Raw genomic sequence first — 18,061 nt, forward strand, 5'->3', positions numbered from 1 at the left:
TGACTATTTCAGCTAATCAAAACTTTTGTCTGTTTCAGTTAATCAAACCTCTTGTCTGTTTCAGCTAATTAAACTTCTTGTCCGTTTCAGCTAATCAAATATTTTCTCTGTTCCAGCTAACCAAACTTTTTACCTGTCTTTGATACTCATACCATTTGACTGTTTCAGCCAAGCAACCCTTTTGTCTGTTTCAGCTAACGAAACTTTTTGACTGTTTCAGCTAATAAAAATTTTCAACTGTTCCAGGCTCATCAAATTTTTTGTATTTCCAATGAAACTTTTTTCTAACCAACATTTGAAGCGATTCTTGCTACTATTCCTGGAATTGTCAATAAAGCCTTGATAAATCCTGCTAAAACCAAATTGAGGTGTGTAAAATTGCTCATCGGTGAAATATCTCGCCTCAGACTATGTTTTTTGCGGTCAAATATTTCCCCGATCATCAATTTTTTGTGGCACATGCTGATTCGAGTTTACAGAACGTATCAAGGGTCTGTTGACAATTATGAGGATTGTAGCAGAGATTGATTTCGATGTGGTTAACAAAAGTTACGTCAAAATTACTTCAATTCGTATTTTCGATCCATCCCAAGTATTCAAGTATTTCCCACGTAACTTCTGTTACCAACATTAGTTTAGGTGTTTTGAGTAATTTTGTGTAAACAATAAAAATTTTGCCGTGCATTTTCTTCTCAATCATTCTTGCTGCAACACCATTTGTTAATATATTCTTGAAGCGAGATGAAGCAGTGCTTTGAGATATAAGAAAATAATCTAATTCATTCTTATTATTCTAGAACCGTAATACCTGCAATGCATTGAAATGAATCAATTATTGATATATTTTCTACTATTGTCTATTGTTCATTGTTCAGAAGAAAGGCCCTAGACACACCGCAAAATTTTCAGTATTCCTATGTGGTAATAAAGTGTGAAAAGGCATCTTAATCATGCACGATTCTGGAAGAATGAAAATGAAGTAGATTATTTTTTGAACTCGAGAAACTGCTGTCGTTCTATTCAATTTCCTTCTCACTTCTTCATTTTCTCAGTTTGTTCACACTTCCAAGTAACTATCCCAGATTTTTAAATAGACAAAAACGCAACTGAGAACCACTGACTCGATACGTAGTTTGGACTTGCGGCATTTTGACGTTGCGTTGATACCATGGCGCTGCAGCGTCAATTTGACGCTCGTGAAAATCCAGCTTAAGCAAAATTGTTGATGATGAATTAAGCCCAAGCCGCGTGCGTACTTTAGAGTAGCGTGTAAAGTTCCACGTGAGTTCAAAGCAAAGATTATTTATATTTCAAAGTGATTGGTGGCAGTTACTTCACACGTTACATATTAAACTCCATTATTTAAAAAAATGAATGGAAGCAGCCTCAAAGAATCGTAAGTTTTTCTTATCAAATACATTCGAGCAGGCAAGAAATTATAAATTCAGTAGTATTTGAGGTTATAAAAGTCTACCGCCAATAGTTTGAACAACTGAAAATTTCCTATATTATATTGTAATTTTGTTTGCATTCTGTCATTCTTACCAGTTTTGCACTCAGTGATTGTTAACATCACTTTGTCTATTCCAATTAACTAAGAGGTTATGAAAATCTAGATGTACAAAAGATGTGAAATACAAAATTGATCCTCTATCCATTCGATACATTACGAATGTAAATACTGTTTTTCCAGGTATGAGCTTGAATCACAGTATGGACCATTTTTTACTGGAGGAAACATTGAGGTTTGTACTTTTGAGTGATCATCAAGTATCATTTCTATCAATTACATTTCTTTCATTCATATTGAACAGAAGTATATTGCAATTGCATCTAGCACTAGCTGACGTCATAAACTCGTGCTCAGTAAAAGGATAGCAAAGTATAACTATGTCTCATATTTTCCACAGTGGAGTTCGGATGGACAGTATTTTTTTTGCCAGAAAGGTGGGACGGTGCACGTTCTGTCGCTAGCTACTGGACATGTTGAAAGTATCTTAGGAGAAACTTCAACTGATCAAGATGAAGATACAGTAAACAGTTTTGCACTCAATCCCAGTGATGAGGATGTTATCACACATCATAAAAGTGGACTCTTCAAATTATGGAATTGGAAAGGTAAAGCTTGTTGACATCTTTTTAAGCTTTCTATTCAGTTGATTCCTGGCTCTGAATATCCGGACTGAAAGATGATTATGTATCAGTTCAAACCCTTGAGAATAAATGTTCGACTATGTAAATTTTTTGACGAATCTGAGATTAATTCCAAGTTTATGAACATAGAAAGAATTAATAGCCAATTTCTCATCAAAGGCGTATCAATTGATATTGTTACCGAATTTTGATACAGGCTTCTGTGAATTATATTTTATTGTCAGTTTATTAATATCTGATTTCTAATATTCCGTAACAGAGGTCAAACTCAAAAAAATGTGGAAGGCAATACATAATGGACCTGTCAGCAAAGTTGCTTTTTCTCGCAATAGCCAAACAATGGCAAGCGGTGGCAGCGATAGTAGCGTTAGATTATGGGACCTAGTACACCAAGCTTGCACGCACAATTTGAAGGGTGCTCAAGGAGTTGTGAGGCAAGTTACTTTGGTTGTAATAATCGTTTTACTGTCTTATTGTATTCATTATATCCGTCAGCAGGTTGGATCACTAGTTCAAGCTTATAATGTCTTGAAAAGACAGAATTTTCCAGGGTTTAAACAGAATATTCTAACAACAGATTTTTAAGCTGTTAATTAACAGTGTAGATAAGTGTCATTATTACAGACACAATAGGCAAATGACCTACTTATTTATATCATTATGTCTTACATTCTTGCCAGAATAATTTGAAATCAAAATTAAGTCTCTAAATTAGTTTCATTAAAAAGAGAAAACATTGTTATCCTAAAGTACACGCTTCTCTTTTAGTGTTTTGGCTTTTCATCCACGACCGGATAAAGAGTTAATATTTGCTGCTGGTGATGATACAAAAATATATGGATGGAATTCGATAACTGGTCAACAAAAAATTGTTCTCTCTGGACATTTCAGCAAGATCACCTCACTTTTGTTTCACGATGATGCGATTCATTTAGTCAGGTATCTGATGCATGTGTTACAACAATTTATTACTGTCTAATAACAGTAGAATTATCTGCAAGAATTTTTTGCGTCTAACATATAATCATACGGGTAAATATAATAAATATACTCCGTTTGAAATTCGTACAATCATGCATTCGATTCATCATATTTATGGTGTTTAAAATAGTTTTGTAAAATATTCCAAAAAAGTGTTTTATAAAATCGTTCCTTGCACTTAGTCGTTGAATTTTTGTTTTCAACAAACTCTATTAATCGTATTGCCACAACCTATGAATGTCATAGTAAAGATTAGAGTTTTATCTGGCAAATTGACTTCTGTTTGTTATTTAATTTTTTTAACACTGATCAGAGATATTAATTGTGATCAATGTCCTTTCCTTACAGTTCTGGAAGAGACAAAGTACTTATTCTGTGGGATATTTCCCAAGGAAGTATAGTACGCACTGTGCCAGTTTACGAAGGTGTTGAGGGTTCCTTCTTATTACCTACAAACAGTACAAAACTCATAACTTCTTATCAGTCTGATGGGATTTATGTCGCAGCTGCAGGAGAAAAAGGTATCTACAATTTCTTCGTGTCGTATCCATGCCTTTTAGGGTTCTCCTAAAAAAGGTCATTTTTGAATTTCGGCTGTCCCACCTCCTAAATCGGCTCCAAATAATTCAAAAATATTTCCCCAATTATTTGGAGCTGATTTGGGGGTGAGACAGTTGAAATTCAAAAATAGCCTTTTTAAGGATCACCTTAATGACTATTTAGAATTTGTGTTTACACTGCGGCATTCAGAGGAAACTGGAAACTTTATCCTTTAATGACAAATTATTATGTGTTACAATTGATAGCAATGCTTACCAGCAATGCACAAATTAATGCAATGAGCGTTATATTCTTTTTCAATTCTCTTCTATAATTACTTTCTTTTCCTACTTGGAACAACGGCAAGTCGAGTTTCAACAGTTGTTAGTTTATTCAAAGAGAACTGTTTTGCATCTCAATAAGTAACGGCGTTGTAATATACAATAAGATTCGAATGAAAGTAGTTTGATGGGCTTTATGACAAATAAGACCTTCTTATTTGGTAATTGATCTCCTGCAAACAACTATATGATGAAATAAATATTACTATAAACTAATATGGACTTTGAGGTTTATGGGAAGCTAAATTAACTCAACCTATTCTCAAAAATACCAATTACTTGGCATGTGAAATGATTTGAATCCTCACATATCGCCAACATAATTTACCGGTCACTTGTGTTGTGAAATTATTTTCATGTGCTTGTTCGTTCCATTTTATTCAATTGTACATTTATTTCGGTTTTCACTTTAAACAACAATTGTCATTGCTCTTTTAAGAATCCAGATGGCTTTGATCACATGCTTTATAGTATTACACTGTTAGTTCAATAGTAAAAATAATAATTGTATTGGAACAATAACAATTGGTAATGCATTATCGAAGAATACGGATGATCAATAGCATGAGCATTTAGATTGACAAAAGCTGTTGGCTCATGGAAATTCTATTGAACGCAAATAACATTTTATGGTAATCAATATAATAAACTAAGATAAACGTTTCTCAGATTTCTGTTATTCAGTGTGCATTATTTCAACGCAACAATGATATTGTCTAAATTCTTAGGAGTTGTCAAAGTATGGGAAATGAGGTCTGGAAATAAGGTATACGAGCAGGAAAATTCTCTAGTTGCTTCAGCAAAAGAAGTTGGAGGACTGTCTATTACCCAGCTGTTATACAATCACGTCACTAATAGTTTTGCAGTGGTATCCACAGAGCATAACATTATTATTCATCAGTTAGACACCTTTGAATGCAAGAAACAGGTATGTTTCACACATTTAATGCTTTGGCACATTTTATATTGTACTCAAAAAACAGTGGGACTATGTCACACTGTAAAAGTTTTACCGATTAAAATTTTTGCAAATCTATTTAGCATGTAGTGATTGAAAGAGAAAACAAATAGATATGTCGAGAACTTTGTATTTATCAATGGAAATTTCATGTATACCAAACTATTTTCAGCTAGTGGGATACAGCGATGAAATCTTGGATGTTGTATATTTTGGTACCAAAGATACTCATTTGGCGGTAGCGACAAACAGTCCTGATATAAAACTTTACGAATTGACGACAATGAACTGTCAACTCTTATGTGGTCACACAGATTTTATTTTATCTCTTGCTACTACGCCAGCCAACTTCAACCTATTACTTTCATCGGCAAAGGTACACACTCGACTGACATTTTTTTTATTTTATAATTTCATAATTATTGATGAAGGATTAAGATCATCAATATGTCACAAAAATCAGCGATCAAGCTAAGAGGCAACAAAATTGAGCAACGAAAAAATCAAAACCAACCGAAAATTATTAGTCAACTTCAATTTCTGCTCTGGTTTATTGTAGGACAATAGTGTTAGATTGTGGCTTATGGATCCGGAAACATTTCAAGTTTCTTGCGTTGCTCACGCAGTTAGACACACAGCGTCGGTGGGATCAGTTTCCTTATCTCACACAGCTGTGAAATTCTTCACATCAGTAAGTCAAGATTTGTGTCTAAAGATATGGGATTTGCCTGAGAAGATTTCATCCAACGGTAAATAATTTATCCAAATTCTATTCATTATCATAGTAAATAAATTGACACGAGTGGAAACAAATGTGCAACCGTATTTATTACAGAAACAGAAAACACACTAACCGTTCGATGCACGGAATTGGCGCATCAGAAAGACATAAACGCTGTTGCAGTATCGCCGAACGATAAACTCGTCGCTACCGGATCCCAAGATAAAACTGCCAAGGTATAATTTTTCAGAGCTACAGGAATGCAGCTATCTTCACATCACATAATTTTCTTTACAGTTATGGACTGCGGAGAGCTTACAACTCGTGGGTGTTTTGCGTGGCCATCGCAGGGGGGTTTGGTGTGTAAGATTTTCACCAATAGACCAAGTGCTGTTAACAACTTCGGCAGATTGTAATATCAAATTATGGTCACTGACCGATCTGTCTTGTTTAAAGGTACGATCGATCATCAGTATCTATGTTTTACTTGCCTGTTTTTAAAATGAACCAATTTTACCAACAATTTTTTCAGACACTAGAGGGGCACGAATCTTCTGTTTTGAGAGCAGAGTTCTTATCTCGAGGAATGCAGTTGGTCACGGCTGGAGCCGATGGGCTCCTTAAACTGTGGAGCGTTAAAACATCCGAATGTGTTACTACACTTGAACACCATGAAAATCGAGTTTGGGCACTTGCAGGTTTCTAACTATATGTCCTCTTACTATTGCTTCCGTCGAAGGGATCTTGAATCGAAAATAGAACTATCAAAAATTTTACCCAGATGAATTCTTTCCCGCATTCTTGTTGTTTGATGGATCAACTTCCTTATTTTGAAGATTGATTTTTCATTACAGTATGTCGAAACGAAACTCACATTATCAGTGGTGGAAGTGATTCGATACTGGGTAAATGGCGAGATATTACCGAAGAGAAGAAAGCTGCAGCTGCTGCCGAGGCTGAACGCTTGGCGTTAGAAGAACAGAAACTTTCAAATTTATTAAAAGCTGATCAGCTATTAGCCGCTTTAAAGTTGGCTCTTAAACTGGAAAGACCTCTTCAAGTGTTGAAGATTATCGATAGTAAGTAGTTAATACCCTGTCAAATATTTACCAATGCCATTAAGATATATTTGCCAAACACAAATGTTCAATCTTTCATTGCGAATTCTAGATGTCCGTATACACAACTACATCAAACTCATAGCAAATATTACAACGGAACAGCTTAACTTCTTAGTTGATATACTTCATTAATTCTCTATTTGCTACGCTAATGATGTCATTTACTTTGCTACATAGGTCATTTATTATGAAAATTATTTTATCCCCTTATGATTATTTGGTGGTAAGGTTTAAAGGTAGCCAAAATTAATTACAAAAAATCATCCATCTTTAATATACCTCCAGGTGTTATAAGAAAGGGTGGAGATGGTCTGAGAGAAACGATACATCAGTTAAAGCAAACACAGAAAGAATCATTGCTCAGATGTGCAGTGACATGGAATACCAATAGTCGGAATGCTCAATCAGCTCAGGTATTATTTACAGAAAAATTAATACTGACGAATTTTTCGAAACCACAGTTTCTAGGTTTCTAGGTTTCTCAGTAATTTTTCGGGAGATCTAAAAAATGTTTTCTACATTAACTTTACCAAATTTTCGAAAACTTTTCTCCTAGATAATTTTCAATTGATTAGAATTATAGAAATACCTTGAACTTTAATTTGTAAAATTGATGTTACCAATTCTTTCCAAATTACCAGGCTATTGATCAATGTACCAAAATTTTCGTAATGTTCTTTACATTTTTTCTTATTATTATACTCCGCACATTTCAGCTGGTGATAAACGTCCTATTGGACGAGATTAGTAGTGGGGAACTCAAGGTACCTGGATTAGCCGCTTCATTGGAAGCTATGATTCCCTACACCGAAAGACACTTCAAGAGGCTGACTCAGCTCATGCAAGATCTTCACTTTATTTCTTACACCGTTACTTGTATGCAGCCCCATAACAAGATAAGTCCAACTTGACCCTTGTAAATACTTTTACCTTAAAGACAGACTTGCATCGAAACTATTAACATTGACTGTAATCGAGTATCACTGCTACTATTTGTACTGGAGAAAGAACGTCATTTGCAAAAAAATAAATAATGTAGATAATTTATAATAATTATATCACAATGTACGTGAATCAGGAATCCGACGTCGGCTTGTTGAAAAAGTGGCCATTTTAGATAAAAATTCTGTCATCTGTACGAAAATCATTGCAAAAAGCATTCTTGCTATCGCCATTTATTGAAAATTAATGTTTGTTTTCTAATTGCAGTTCTTGTTTTGAAACTATTCTTGAACCATTGATGTTTACGGAAAATTTACTGTTCAATATTCCGAGGTTGGATAACTTCTTCACTGTTCTTAATCATGGCTTGCGAATTATTCTAATTTGTGTAAACGTGAAAAAAAAGAGTTGCAGTATTGTTTTCTTATCATTTCAGTCCAATTTTCACGAATTCATCAGTATATCTTTGCTGTTTAGCATAAATGAGTGACTCCTTGTCGCTGCTTATATATTAGTCAAACATTCCTATTGTCTTAAAAAAAAAACATGTTATGTCAGTTCATTACTCTATGTATTAATTACCAATTTCGATGAATCAGTTAATGAATCCGATATTTTTATAAAACTTCGTAACTCGCGCAACTGCTGGACAAATCGTTAAAGAAAAAAGTACGTTAAATTTCTTTTCATGGGATTGTTTTTGCAGCACGTGTTGCAATGTGAACGATATTACGTAAATGCGATTCATTTCACATGATTGAGCAATTGATAGTAATCACGTTTTCGAATCTCTTAACTTCTTCCGTTTCTTAAATTTGTTTTCTTCGTTTCGTCTACCTATTTACTAAAGTTTCTCAAATTGAAACTCGCAATTAACGTTTTGTACAAAAGCACGTCGGTCACGAAAATTAAGGCTTGATCAAAGAACACTTTGTCGCGATTTTCAACAACAAATTGTTGTAAGAATAATTGGTTTTTGTTTCTTCTTTTTTCTATCTAGCATTGTATTACTAACAATCCGGATCTTCCAAATTTGCATAACATTAAATGAAAATGTCCTCAATAATGGTGGGCAAAAAAAAGTTGATTTTTTTTTTTTCATGTTTCTTGTTGTGTTTTTTTTTTTAATCGTATACATACTTACATTGTTGAAAATGATATGTGAAAACGTCTGCAGCTGGTAATCCTTGAGCATACCAAGCTGTTGTTACCCCAGCCTAGTCTTTCAGTATGATTGTGTACTCTAAGCAGAGCACTGTGCCAAGTGGGAGCCACTTCGTTTTGTTGATCATACACCTCTCCTGCAAGCTTTCCAGACTGAATACCAAGCGCCTCTGTGTTAAAAACTGGTCAGAGATAATCTGACTGTCGTTAAAGAAGCTCGAAATGGCTCGTTCGGACGGGTGCATCATCTTCCTTCTCTGGGGGATACTTCTTACATTGAAAGAAATTTGTTTGGTGGAAAGTGTCGATGCGTAAGTCCCTCTCTCACTCTGTTGTCGTTTGTTTTTATTCTTTTATTCCCCCCCCCCCATCAATTCTTTTATTCCTACAAGTAATACTATTGGCACAGTTGACTTGTCGGTTATTAAAAATAAATGCTTTGTATATTATTTATTTTATTGTTAAAGTCTCGCCGAGTGGGTAATATTCTTAATCTGTCATAACATATACTCGTGACATCCTACGTGTCAAATACCGAACGATCTTTGTTAAAACACACATTTTTGCACTCGGTTTATTAGTTTTTTAATGACACATAAAACATGTTTACTTGTTGCTATTTTCACATTTTTCAATTCGTATACCATGGTGACAAATTCTTTTAGCGCGGTACTTCGTGACATTGAAATGAATTTATACTACCTTTGAGTTTGAGTCTGGTGTTGTTGCGCCAAATGTATCAACAATGGTGAACTTCCTGTTGCACGTGGTTAGTACCTAAAACCGAATTAGCGTACGTTTATTACAAAAGAATATTTTATCAAAGACCGAATATTATGTGTATGCATAACATGCACATATTATGGAGTACAAAGATTTGTTATGACCGGCTTGAGAACCTTTTTAGCTCGTTTAAATGAGTATTTCATTGATGGAACTTCACTGTATTTAAACGACTAGGTTCTGACCAATTTTTGAGAATAAGTTGCACGCAATATTCACTCGTACTGTGGGTAATGATCGTGAAGTATTTGATTAGGAAAGGACTGTGGAAAAAAAAAATCTGCACGTGTATAGACTGTAAATTTTGTGCAATACTTTTGTAAGATTTAGCAGTGTATTTATTGTTACTGAAGAACAATCGGATCTACTGACTTCCTTGTTACATTAATGACTGTTACGTTTATTGTATGTCCTCATGGCCGTACCAATTCATTGCACGTTACCACAATTCTCGATTAGGTACATTAAGCGTTATTGGGCATGGAGGAGCCATCGTATATATCTATATAAATACCTTATCACCTAGCTAGCGTAAAAACATTTGTTTTATTGAAGTGTAAAACGACGGAAACTTTCAATGTTATTAGAGCGGAACATCCAGCCTTCGCTATGCTTTAAGAAAAGAATAGATTCATGATTCTTATACATGGTGACTATTGTAACAACAGAGTGTACAAACCGATTAATCGAACAATAGTTAATGTAAACTGCTGCACTAATGGTCAAAAAAGAAAAAGAGAAAAAATCTCAATAACATCTCTGTTTTCACAATAACAATGTGGTTACAGTTTTTACAGGCATTCTTTGCAATAATACTCTGAAAAGAAAAGTTTCCACTTTCTCATACCCGTTTTATCGAATTATTCAGGCATGAAGAAAATAAGGAGAAAAAAAAAGTACACGGCTAGTTTTTGTCACTTGAGTAGCAATCTGATTCAAGTTTTAACAGGAAAATTATTACAGGATAAAATGTGAGAGAGGAATGATGAGGCGTTGATTGCAAAAAAAAAAATCAATAATTACTGAGCTCTTACTTTCTGAAATCAGGAATCGACAAGTAGATTTTTTGTCCTCTGTTACGTAGTAAAAATTTCTAAGGAATTATCAAAACAACAACTGTTGGGAAAAAAAAAATAACATCTTTCACATATGCGGAGAACGTGCTCACAATCATTATTTCGTTGTCCTAATTATTAATAAAAAAAAGACATTGACGTGTATTTTAACAATGTCTGGATATTGAAAAGAAACTGTATATTTGTCTACTAATTAACAAAATTTCTACCAACTGTAGGAATAATTAGGTAACATTCACCTGTGCAAATAAAACTGAATGACAATATTATCGTTGGAATTAACGTTATTTGAACATAGATCCTAATTTTCTAAAATGTTGATAGTTTCCTTAGAGTTTTATACGAATTTAGAGTTGTTCCAATTTGATTAAACTCAATGAAAATAACGATCCCTATTCTTTCAACTTCTAGACAATTGTTATTTGTCTATTCTCTTTGTACAGGCTGATTTTCAACGTTTTACGGTTCCCAGGTTTACTTAGATAAATGCAGCTCTTAAAAAATTTTACATTATTAAGCCCCAGTTTAAACAGGGTGGTTACCATTGTAGACGCATTCAAGTTAAACAAATGTGACGCAAAGTGAAAACAGAGCTACGTCACAATGTGAGCGAATATTTAGCATGTATATACTATAAATTTCCGGGTGTAATAGATAACGGTTGAAAAAAATGTATCATTTGATGTTGGGCGGTTTTTTTTTTTTGTTTCTCAATTATTTATTACATTTTTTTTTCTCTCTGCCCGACATGGTCACATGTGTTCTATTAAGTTTGTTTTATTTTATCACACTGAGAAGAATGTGTGTTCACTATAAATTATACTACACCATCAATATAAACAAATTGTAAATTTACACTATTGAGCACACACACTTCGTGCTGCGGATTCTCTGCCTCAATTTACTAGCTAGATCTCTAATTGTAAGGTGTACCTTTATGCCACATTTCACCACTGTTATCTTTCGATACACATGCTAAATTAAACAGGTTTGTTTACAGTACACAGGGATCCCGTGATGCACGCTGTTATTGTAGTAGAAAATAATGCGTTATATTTGAGATCTATGATGGCCTCTACTGTCAAATTGAAAATTTAATTCCGACACATCTTTTGCTTCGCCTTATTTTGCTTTTTTTCATTTCACTTATTTGACATATTTAATTCTTTCTGTGAAATAGTGATTTGATTTTACTAAATTATTGTTGAAATGTTGCGTGACGATGTTAATCCCTATTCAAATAACGTGTCGAAAGAAAAATTAGAATTGGGAATATAATATATGATTGCAAATTTTTTTAATTAGTAATCATTCTTTCTTACCGTATCGATATACAGGACCCACACGTATATTTGTGTATATGCGTGCATCATATTCGCTTGTATTATTCAGTCATGTGCTGTAGTTTATGTAAACGACATTTATGTCATCTGGAAACTATACAATGCAACAAAGAACCATTATTTGTGAGAAGATACTTGCTGAATATTAATTTCAGTTTTAGTTCATGCGTAGCATCTCATATTTTTCGTTACGCTATTTATTTCTAATTCTACTTTTTTTTTTTTCCCCTCCTCAAACGATTCGTCCAGTAACATATGTACGAATATGTTTGGCGGATAAATCTGTTCACCTCTGGGGAAAATAAAATGAAAATGTTTCAAACATGCCTCACTGTCTTTGATTACCGACAGAGGTTTACAGGGAATTTGAGAATGATAATGTCGCCTAGAATTTCTGAAAATACGTGTGGATTGTCCTATACTAAAAATATTCATTGTTATTTTTATTGCTACAGAATGCAGGGGAGTTGTCCTGCGTTAAATGGTGCAAGCAGCTTTACACAGACTGAACTTTTAATTGAGCTAACAAATGATTGCCGCTACGATAAGATGGTTCGTCCACCGGGTGAAAAGAATGATACTGACCCAATCATAGTCGCTTCGAGAGCTTATATATATACGATACAATCGAACATGGCAAAAACACTGGTAATGTAGTTTAAAATTAACGTAAAATATTTTATAACGGACGATCAGTATACTTATGATAAACAGGCCGACGAATAGATGTATAGATTCTTCCCATTTTGCGATAATAAATTTCTTTCTTCAAAGATAATTTTATAATTTCAGCAATTTGACATACAGATGATGCTGCAGTTCCGGTACCTTGACAAAAGGTTGAGGTTTGCCGAAATTGCTCCTCATTTGCCACAAATTATTGGAGGCAAATCAGCTCATGACCTTATATGGACTCCTTCGGTTTATGTTGCAAATGAACGAAGCTCCGTCATAATGGGTAACGGTGTGAAAGATCTACTTATATCTATCGATCCCAATGGTACGGTTCTCCTCACCTCCAGGTAAGTCAATCATGCTTGAGTAATTTTAATGTCGGATAATTGAGACAATTTATAAATTCATTTGCTGATGCGATAAGAACATCAAAGTTATTTCTTTGATAGATTCGTTGTATGCATTTCATTGTGATTTACTAACGCTGTGACATATTTATACTTTGCTGATAAATTCGTGTCAAAAGCACGAGCAAAATAGTTTAAAAATAGTCTTTCAGATCTCGTCTAACAAGACCGTTGTAAAAATTTCCAGAACAAATTCTGACTGAGTTTTAACAATTGATAACGATTTCCAATCTTTATCGGTAATTATATATGTTTTTCAGACTAGCGGCAACCCTCAACTGTGGCTTGCGACTGGAAAAATTTCCATTTGATGTTCAAGAGTGTCCGCTAAGTTTTGAGAGCTGTACGTGCGAATTATATGAATTAAACTTCAATCTCTTTTTTCTCGTTAGATAAAATTTTTATCCTGAATGTGTTTTAAATATGTTTAGAATCTTTTTTGAAATCATGATTTTTCTCTTCAGGGTCGAACAATGTTCATGAAATGAAATTGGTGTGGGATGACTCTCCAATACTGTTAGCCAAAGAGCTGCATTTAACTGAGTATAGTCTTGTTACTTATTGGGTGAATGAGTCTGACGTTTCGTACACAGTTGCCCAACAGCACTATGGTCATTTTGGTTTGTATTTTCTAAATACTTTAATTGGAAATTCCTTTCTCCTTTTACTATTTACAGCTGGCACATGGAATTATTTACAAATATCATTTTTCACTATGCAATGTTACAGCGGGAAACTTCAGCACCATAAGTATTACCTTCAAGCTTGCTCGCGAGATGGGATTCTTCATTATGGATTATTACATACCCTCGATTCTTATCGTCGTTATTTCGTGGGTGTCGTTTTGGCTACACATGGACGCGAGTCCTCCAAGAATCGTATTAGGTATTTCTTCCCACATTTTATTACTTTTCATTACTTGCATTCTTATGTCATAAATATTAATCAATAATAACTTTTGTGTGTCTAATCTATCATTTACTTTCGACTGTTTTTTATAATATCAATTTGGATGATAATTAAATAGAATTTCGAAGTAGTATTTCCGTCTAGTCCGTATGCCTTTCCACGAATATTCTGACGTTGTACATTACTATAATTGAATGAATTTGCATTTCAGGAACGAATACAATTTTGGCATTCATGACACTTGCATCCAAAGTCGAAAACTCACTGCCTAAGGTGTCATATATAAAAGCAAGTGAAATCTGGTTTTTGGGCTGCACAATTTTCCTTTTTGCCGCCATGGTTGAATTTGCATTTGTTAATACAATCTACAGAAGAAAGTAATTATTATTATTACTATTAAACCGTATTCGTCACACGCGAGAAACAATTAAATATTTTTTTCACCTTTTTCTATCACCAGGAAAAATGTGCCCCTCAAAAAGGTGAACAGCAAGTATATTCTGAAGTCAACGTTGACGCCAAGACTTGCTCGAAAGCAATTTCAGAAAAATACTACCGGTTTGGAACGTTCGCGTTCGTGGTCTTCCCTGGATCATGAAAACGCAAATGATTCGGTTTACACAAGTCAAAATTACCTGACTGTGCACGTAAGTGAATCTCTAATAACAGTAGTTCCGGAAATAAGGTAAATTATTTATTTCAAATTTATAATCATACGAACTATATTTATTTCGCAGAGTTTCCCAAGCAGCATGAACATTCCTTCTGTCACAATTGAAGACGACAGAGAGCAAGACTCTGGTGGAAGTATCGTGACTTTGGATACCATAGCTGCACCGGTATCTCCACCAAAGCCACCAACACGACGAGCCACTCTCGCTAATCTAACAACTTTTACCACTATGACACCACAAGAGATTGCTCAGTGGATAGACAAGCGTAGCAGAATAGTGTTCCCAGTCTCGTTTCTCATATTCAACGTTCTTTACTGGTCTTTTATCTGGATATGAGAACAGCTTTTCCAAACTTTCGTGCATGGTGAATTATTTTCGGAAGACATTCGTACCGGCATGAAATGTAAAAAAAAAAACCTAATGGACGAAACTGTGAAAGTTTTGAGAGGTTTTTATATTTAGTGATAATTGACAATTGAGTCGCAATCGTTTAGAGAATCTATTTCTCAGCAGCATTAATCAAATCGTAGAGTAATAGGTCTATGCTTATTCGGTACTGTAGCCCTTGGAACATATTCAAGTAGCAAGCAAGAATATTAGTATTTTTTTTCACTTTAGTATTAAATCTTTATTTATTCACGTTTTATCATCTTTACTTTCGATGCATCAAACTTGGTGTCAATGTTAAATTTTACTTATATTTTGACGAATTTTATTATAACATAGTGAGATCGTATTTTCGAATCTTACTTGTTTCTTATATCTGCAGCGTGTGCCACTAGCTTACGTGCGAATGCTTAGATTTAGCACAAATTATTTACACGTAAGAACAACAAAAAGCCAACTCAGAGACTATCGTTCTTTTAAATACTCTACTCATTCGTATAACAGATAACACCGCGATCTAGTATTACTATGCATTTTAAGTATACCCATACCAGTACGAAGTGGAGGAAAATTTCGTTAATTTTGCATATCAAGATCACTGTTGATCCATAACTACTGTAATGTAAGAGTTTAGTCATTGACTCCCACTGCTATTTAGAATAAGCATAAATAATTTATCTTCCGAGAAGATCAATAGTTGTGTAAAAGGAGAAAAAAAACAAATCAAAAGAAAGAAAAACAACGCGTTTGGCAATGTGTAACCTGCCCCATATTCAATTTTTATACCAGACAATCTTCTAACGTGCAAGTTTGAACAGGATTTATTTAAAAGTCTAATTTTATTTTCAAATTCGTCTATCGTTTCCTCATACATGATAACATCGCGCGCGTGCTTACCTTCTTCGTGGTGAGGAATATTCGGAAATTTAAACAGACGTGTAACACGAAGATCGATAATGCAGACAATGGAATAGTTCCATACATATCTTACACATCACATAGCATATACGTATATATGTTTGAATGTATATACCATATGCATATTTTTTCAGCCTATTGAGATACAGTTGAACCGTTTTCACGTATGGATGAATTTAAACGGTCTCTCGAATTATTAGAAACCTCAGATATCGTCAAAATACGAAATCATTCGTTTGCATTTGTCGTTGGTTGTTTCGTAAAACTAGGATCTATACCTTGTAAGGTGTTGCAAAATTATCAGACAATATCAAAAGTATTCCGGCAGTGCATTTACATACAAAACTACGTACCGAGCAGCGGCATAAACCGCTATCACAAAACGTCTGACGTTATTTTATTGAATCAATTAACTGGAGATAACACAGATGGTATGAGCTAACAATTAAGTCATTTTATTCTCGTGACGTCAGCGCGCCATTTTTGCCCTCATCCAACACCGCCGACGCAATTTCGTTAATAACTAAATGTGGTTTCTTTTAAACTGGCCAATGCATATAAAAAAAAATTGGATCATCACACCGTTCCAAGGTGAGAAGGTTTAACGTTTACGTGAATTAGGGCGCAATTAAGTACTCGAACACGCTACATTTTTAACAGCGTTATTCTAATTGTACACACATACAACCTCCGATGTAATCAATGTTTGAAAGTGTTTCATGGCTTCAAGACTTGGTCAAGATTTCGGTAAAATATAGTCTGCGTTGAAACGTGAAATCCTTTTAATAACAAAATTCTTTAATCGATGATCTAAAATTGATAATAATATATAGGACAGTTTCTCAGAGCGAAAAATATTACAATCTAATATAGATGCTGTTTGGATATATTAAACAAAAACAAATTGGCTGAATTCATTTTCAAATATTTCAAGTCCAACCGTGAATAAGAACTGGGATAGTATAAAGTTGTTCCTCAATGCAAGGAATGTGTAATCATTTTTTTTCCGTACTCGTTCTTCTGACTCTTGTAGAGGAAAACGATTATATTGTTGAGTATGTGTAAGTACAGTAATGTTCAATAATGCCTTGGGCTTCTGGCTAACTTGTTTTCGATCCGAAACAAAATGCGAGTTCGATTCTGTACGAATTATGTGACATTGCCTGGCGATGCCGCCGGTATGAGATTGGGAGTCGTTGTCACATAATTCGCATAGAATCGAACTCGCATCTTGTTTCGGACCGAAAACAAGTTACCCGGAAGCCCAAGGCATTAATGGACGTTACCGTACACTATCCACTAAGGGTACAAACCAAGAATATTGAGGTACCTGAAAAAACGTTCGTATTGTTGCAGGTAATGCTGAAAGTCTGAGGTGATCCTAAATCCGGTGATTAATTGTTACAAACACTGAATTTTAGTCGGTGAGATAGCTCTACGTGTCGGACTATTACTGTAGTATACGAAATTTGAAAAAAAAAACCTGTCCGATATCGTTGAACCTTGGATCGCCCCAAACCGTCGCAATTAATCCCAGCAACGCGAATGTTAGTCTAAGTATATTCATATTATATTGTACAGGGAACGTTTGATGTTTGCGCGGCGGTTGAAGCCACTGAACTATATGGTTGAAACGTGCAGGATAATTGGACCTGCAATATGCACTCTGCCACTTATTCATATTTCAGAATGTATCCTGTACATTCCCAACTGTTACACCCTAATCGTTGTACCTATAAAGCATTCGTTACATCACGGTACTTGCATTTTTTATCGATTGCCAAGGTGGTGCATACTATATATAACGTGTTTCGTTTCATGAACAGAACTGGCCGCCAACGGTAACATCGATTATTTCGCGTGTCCCCCCACACATATATCTATGAATATACCTTTTATTTGATGTCCATGCAATGGTGTTAGATTGTCGATGTTTTTAATCATAGCGAAAATCATTCTTTGCCGTT

General features: G+C 34.5%; 2 protein-coding genes across 3 annotated transcripts; both read left to right on the forward strand.

Moving 5' to 3' along the window:
- The first annotated feature begins 58 nt into the window (after positions 1-58).
- On the forward strand, positions 59-7,872 carry LOC124304560 (transducin beta-like protein 3). Its single transcript, XM_046762946.1, has 15 exons — positions 59-1,396; positions 1,694-1,745; positions 1,911-2,118; positions 2,414-2,588; positions 2,923-3,093; positions 3,484-3,656; positions 4,745-4,944; positions 5,147-5,350; positions 5,534-5,723; positions 5,810-5,931; positions 5,993-6,151; positions 6,228-6,393; positions 6,550-6,774; positions 7,102-7,229; positions 7,533-7,872. The coding sequence occupies exons 1-15, from the start codon at positions 1,371-1,373 to the stop codon at positions 7,725-7,727; spliced, it is 2,394 nt and encodes a 797-aa protein (XP_046618902.1). The 5' UTR covers positions 59-1,370; the 3' UTR covers positions 7,728-7,872.
- Positions 7,873-8,893: 1,021 nt separating this feature from the next.
- On the forward strand, positions 8,894-15,935 carry LOC124304563 (pH-sensitive chloride channel 2-like). 2 transcript variants are annotated; one of them, XM_046762954.1, is made up of 9 exons: positions 8,894-9,233; positions 12,580-12,772; positions 12,932-13,146; positions 13,467-13,549; positions 13,671-13,826; positions 13,936-14,091; positions 14,327-14,492; positions 14,576-14,762; positions 14,853-15,935. In XM_046762954.1, the coding sequence occupies exons 1-9, from the start codon at positions 9,145-9,147 to the stop codon at positions 15,123-15,125; spliced, it is 1,518 nt and encodes a 505-aa protein (XP_046618910.1). In that variant the 5' UTR covers positions 8,894-9,144; the 3' UTR covers positions 15,126-15,935. The 2 variants fall into 2 exon arrangements, with proteins under 2 accessions (XP_046618910.1, XP_046618909.1); XM_046762953.1 differs by having other exon boundaries at positions 8,895-9,233; positions 12,917-13,146; positions 14,853-15,933.
- Positions 15,936-18,061: the final 2,126 nt, after the last annotated feature.

The sequence above is a fragment of the Neodiprion virginianus genome, chromosome 5 (genome assembly GCF_021901495.1).
Source record: "Neodiprion virginianus isolate iyNeoVirg1 chromosome 5, iyNeoVirg1.1, whole genome shotgun sequence".
Lineage (NCBI taxonomy): Eukaryota > Metazoa > Arthropoda > Insecta > Hymenoptera > Diprionidae > Neodiprion > Neodiprion virginianus.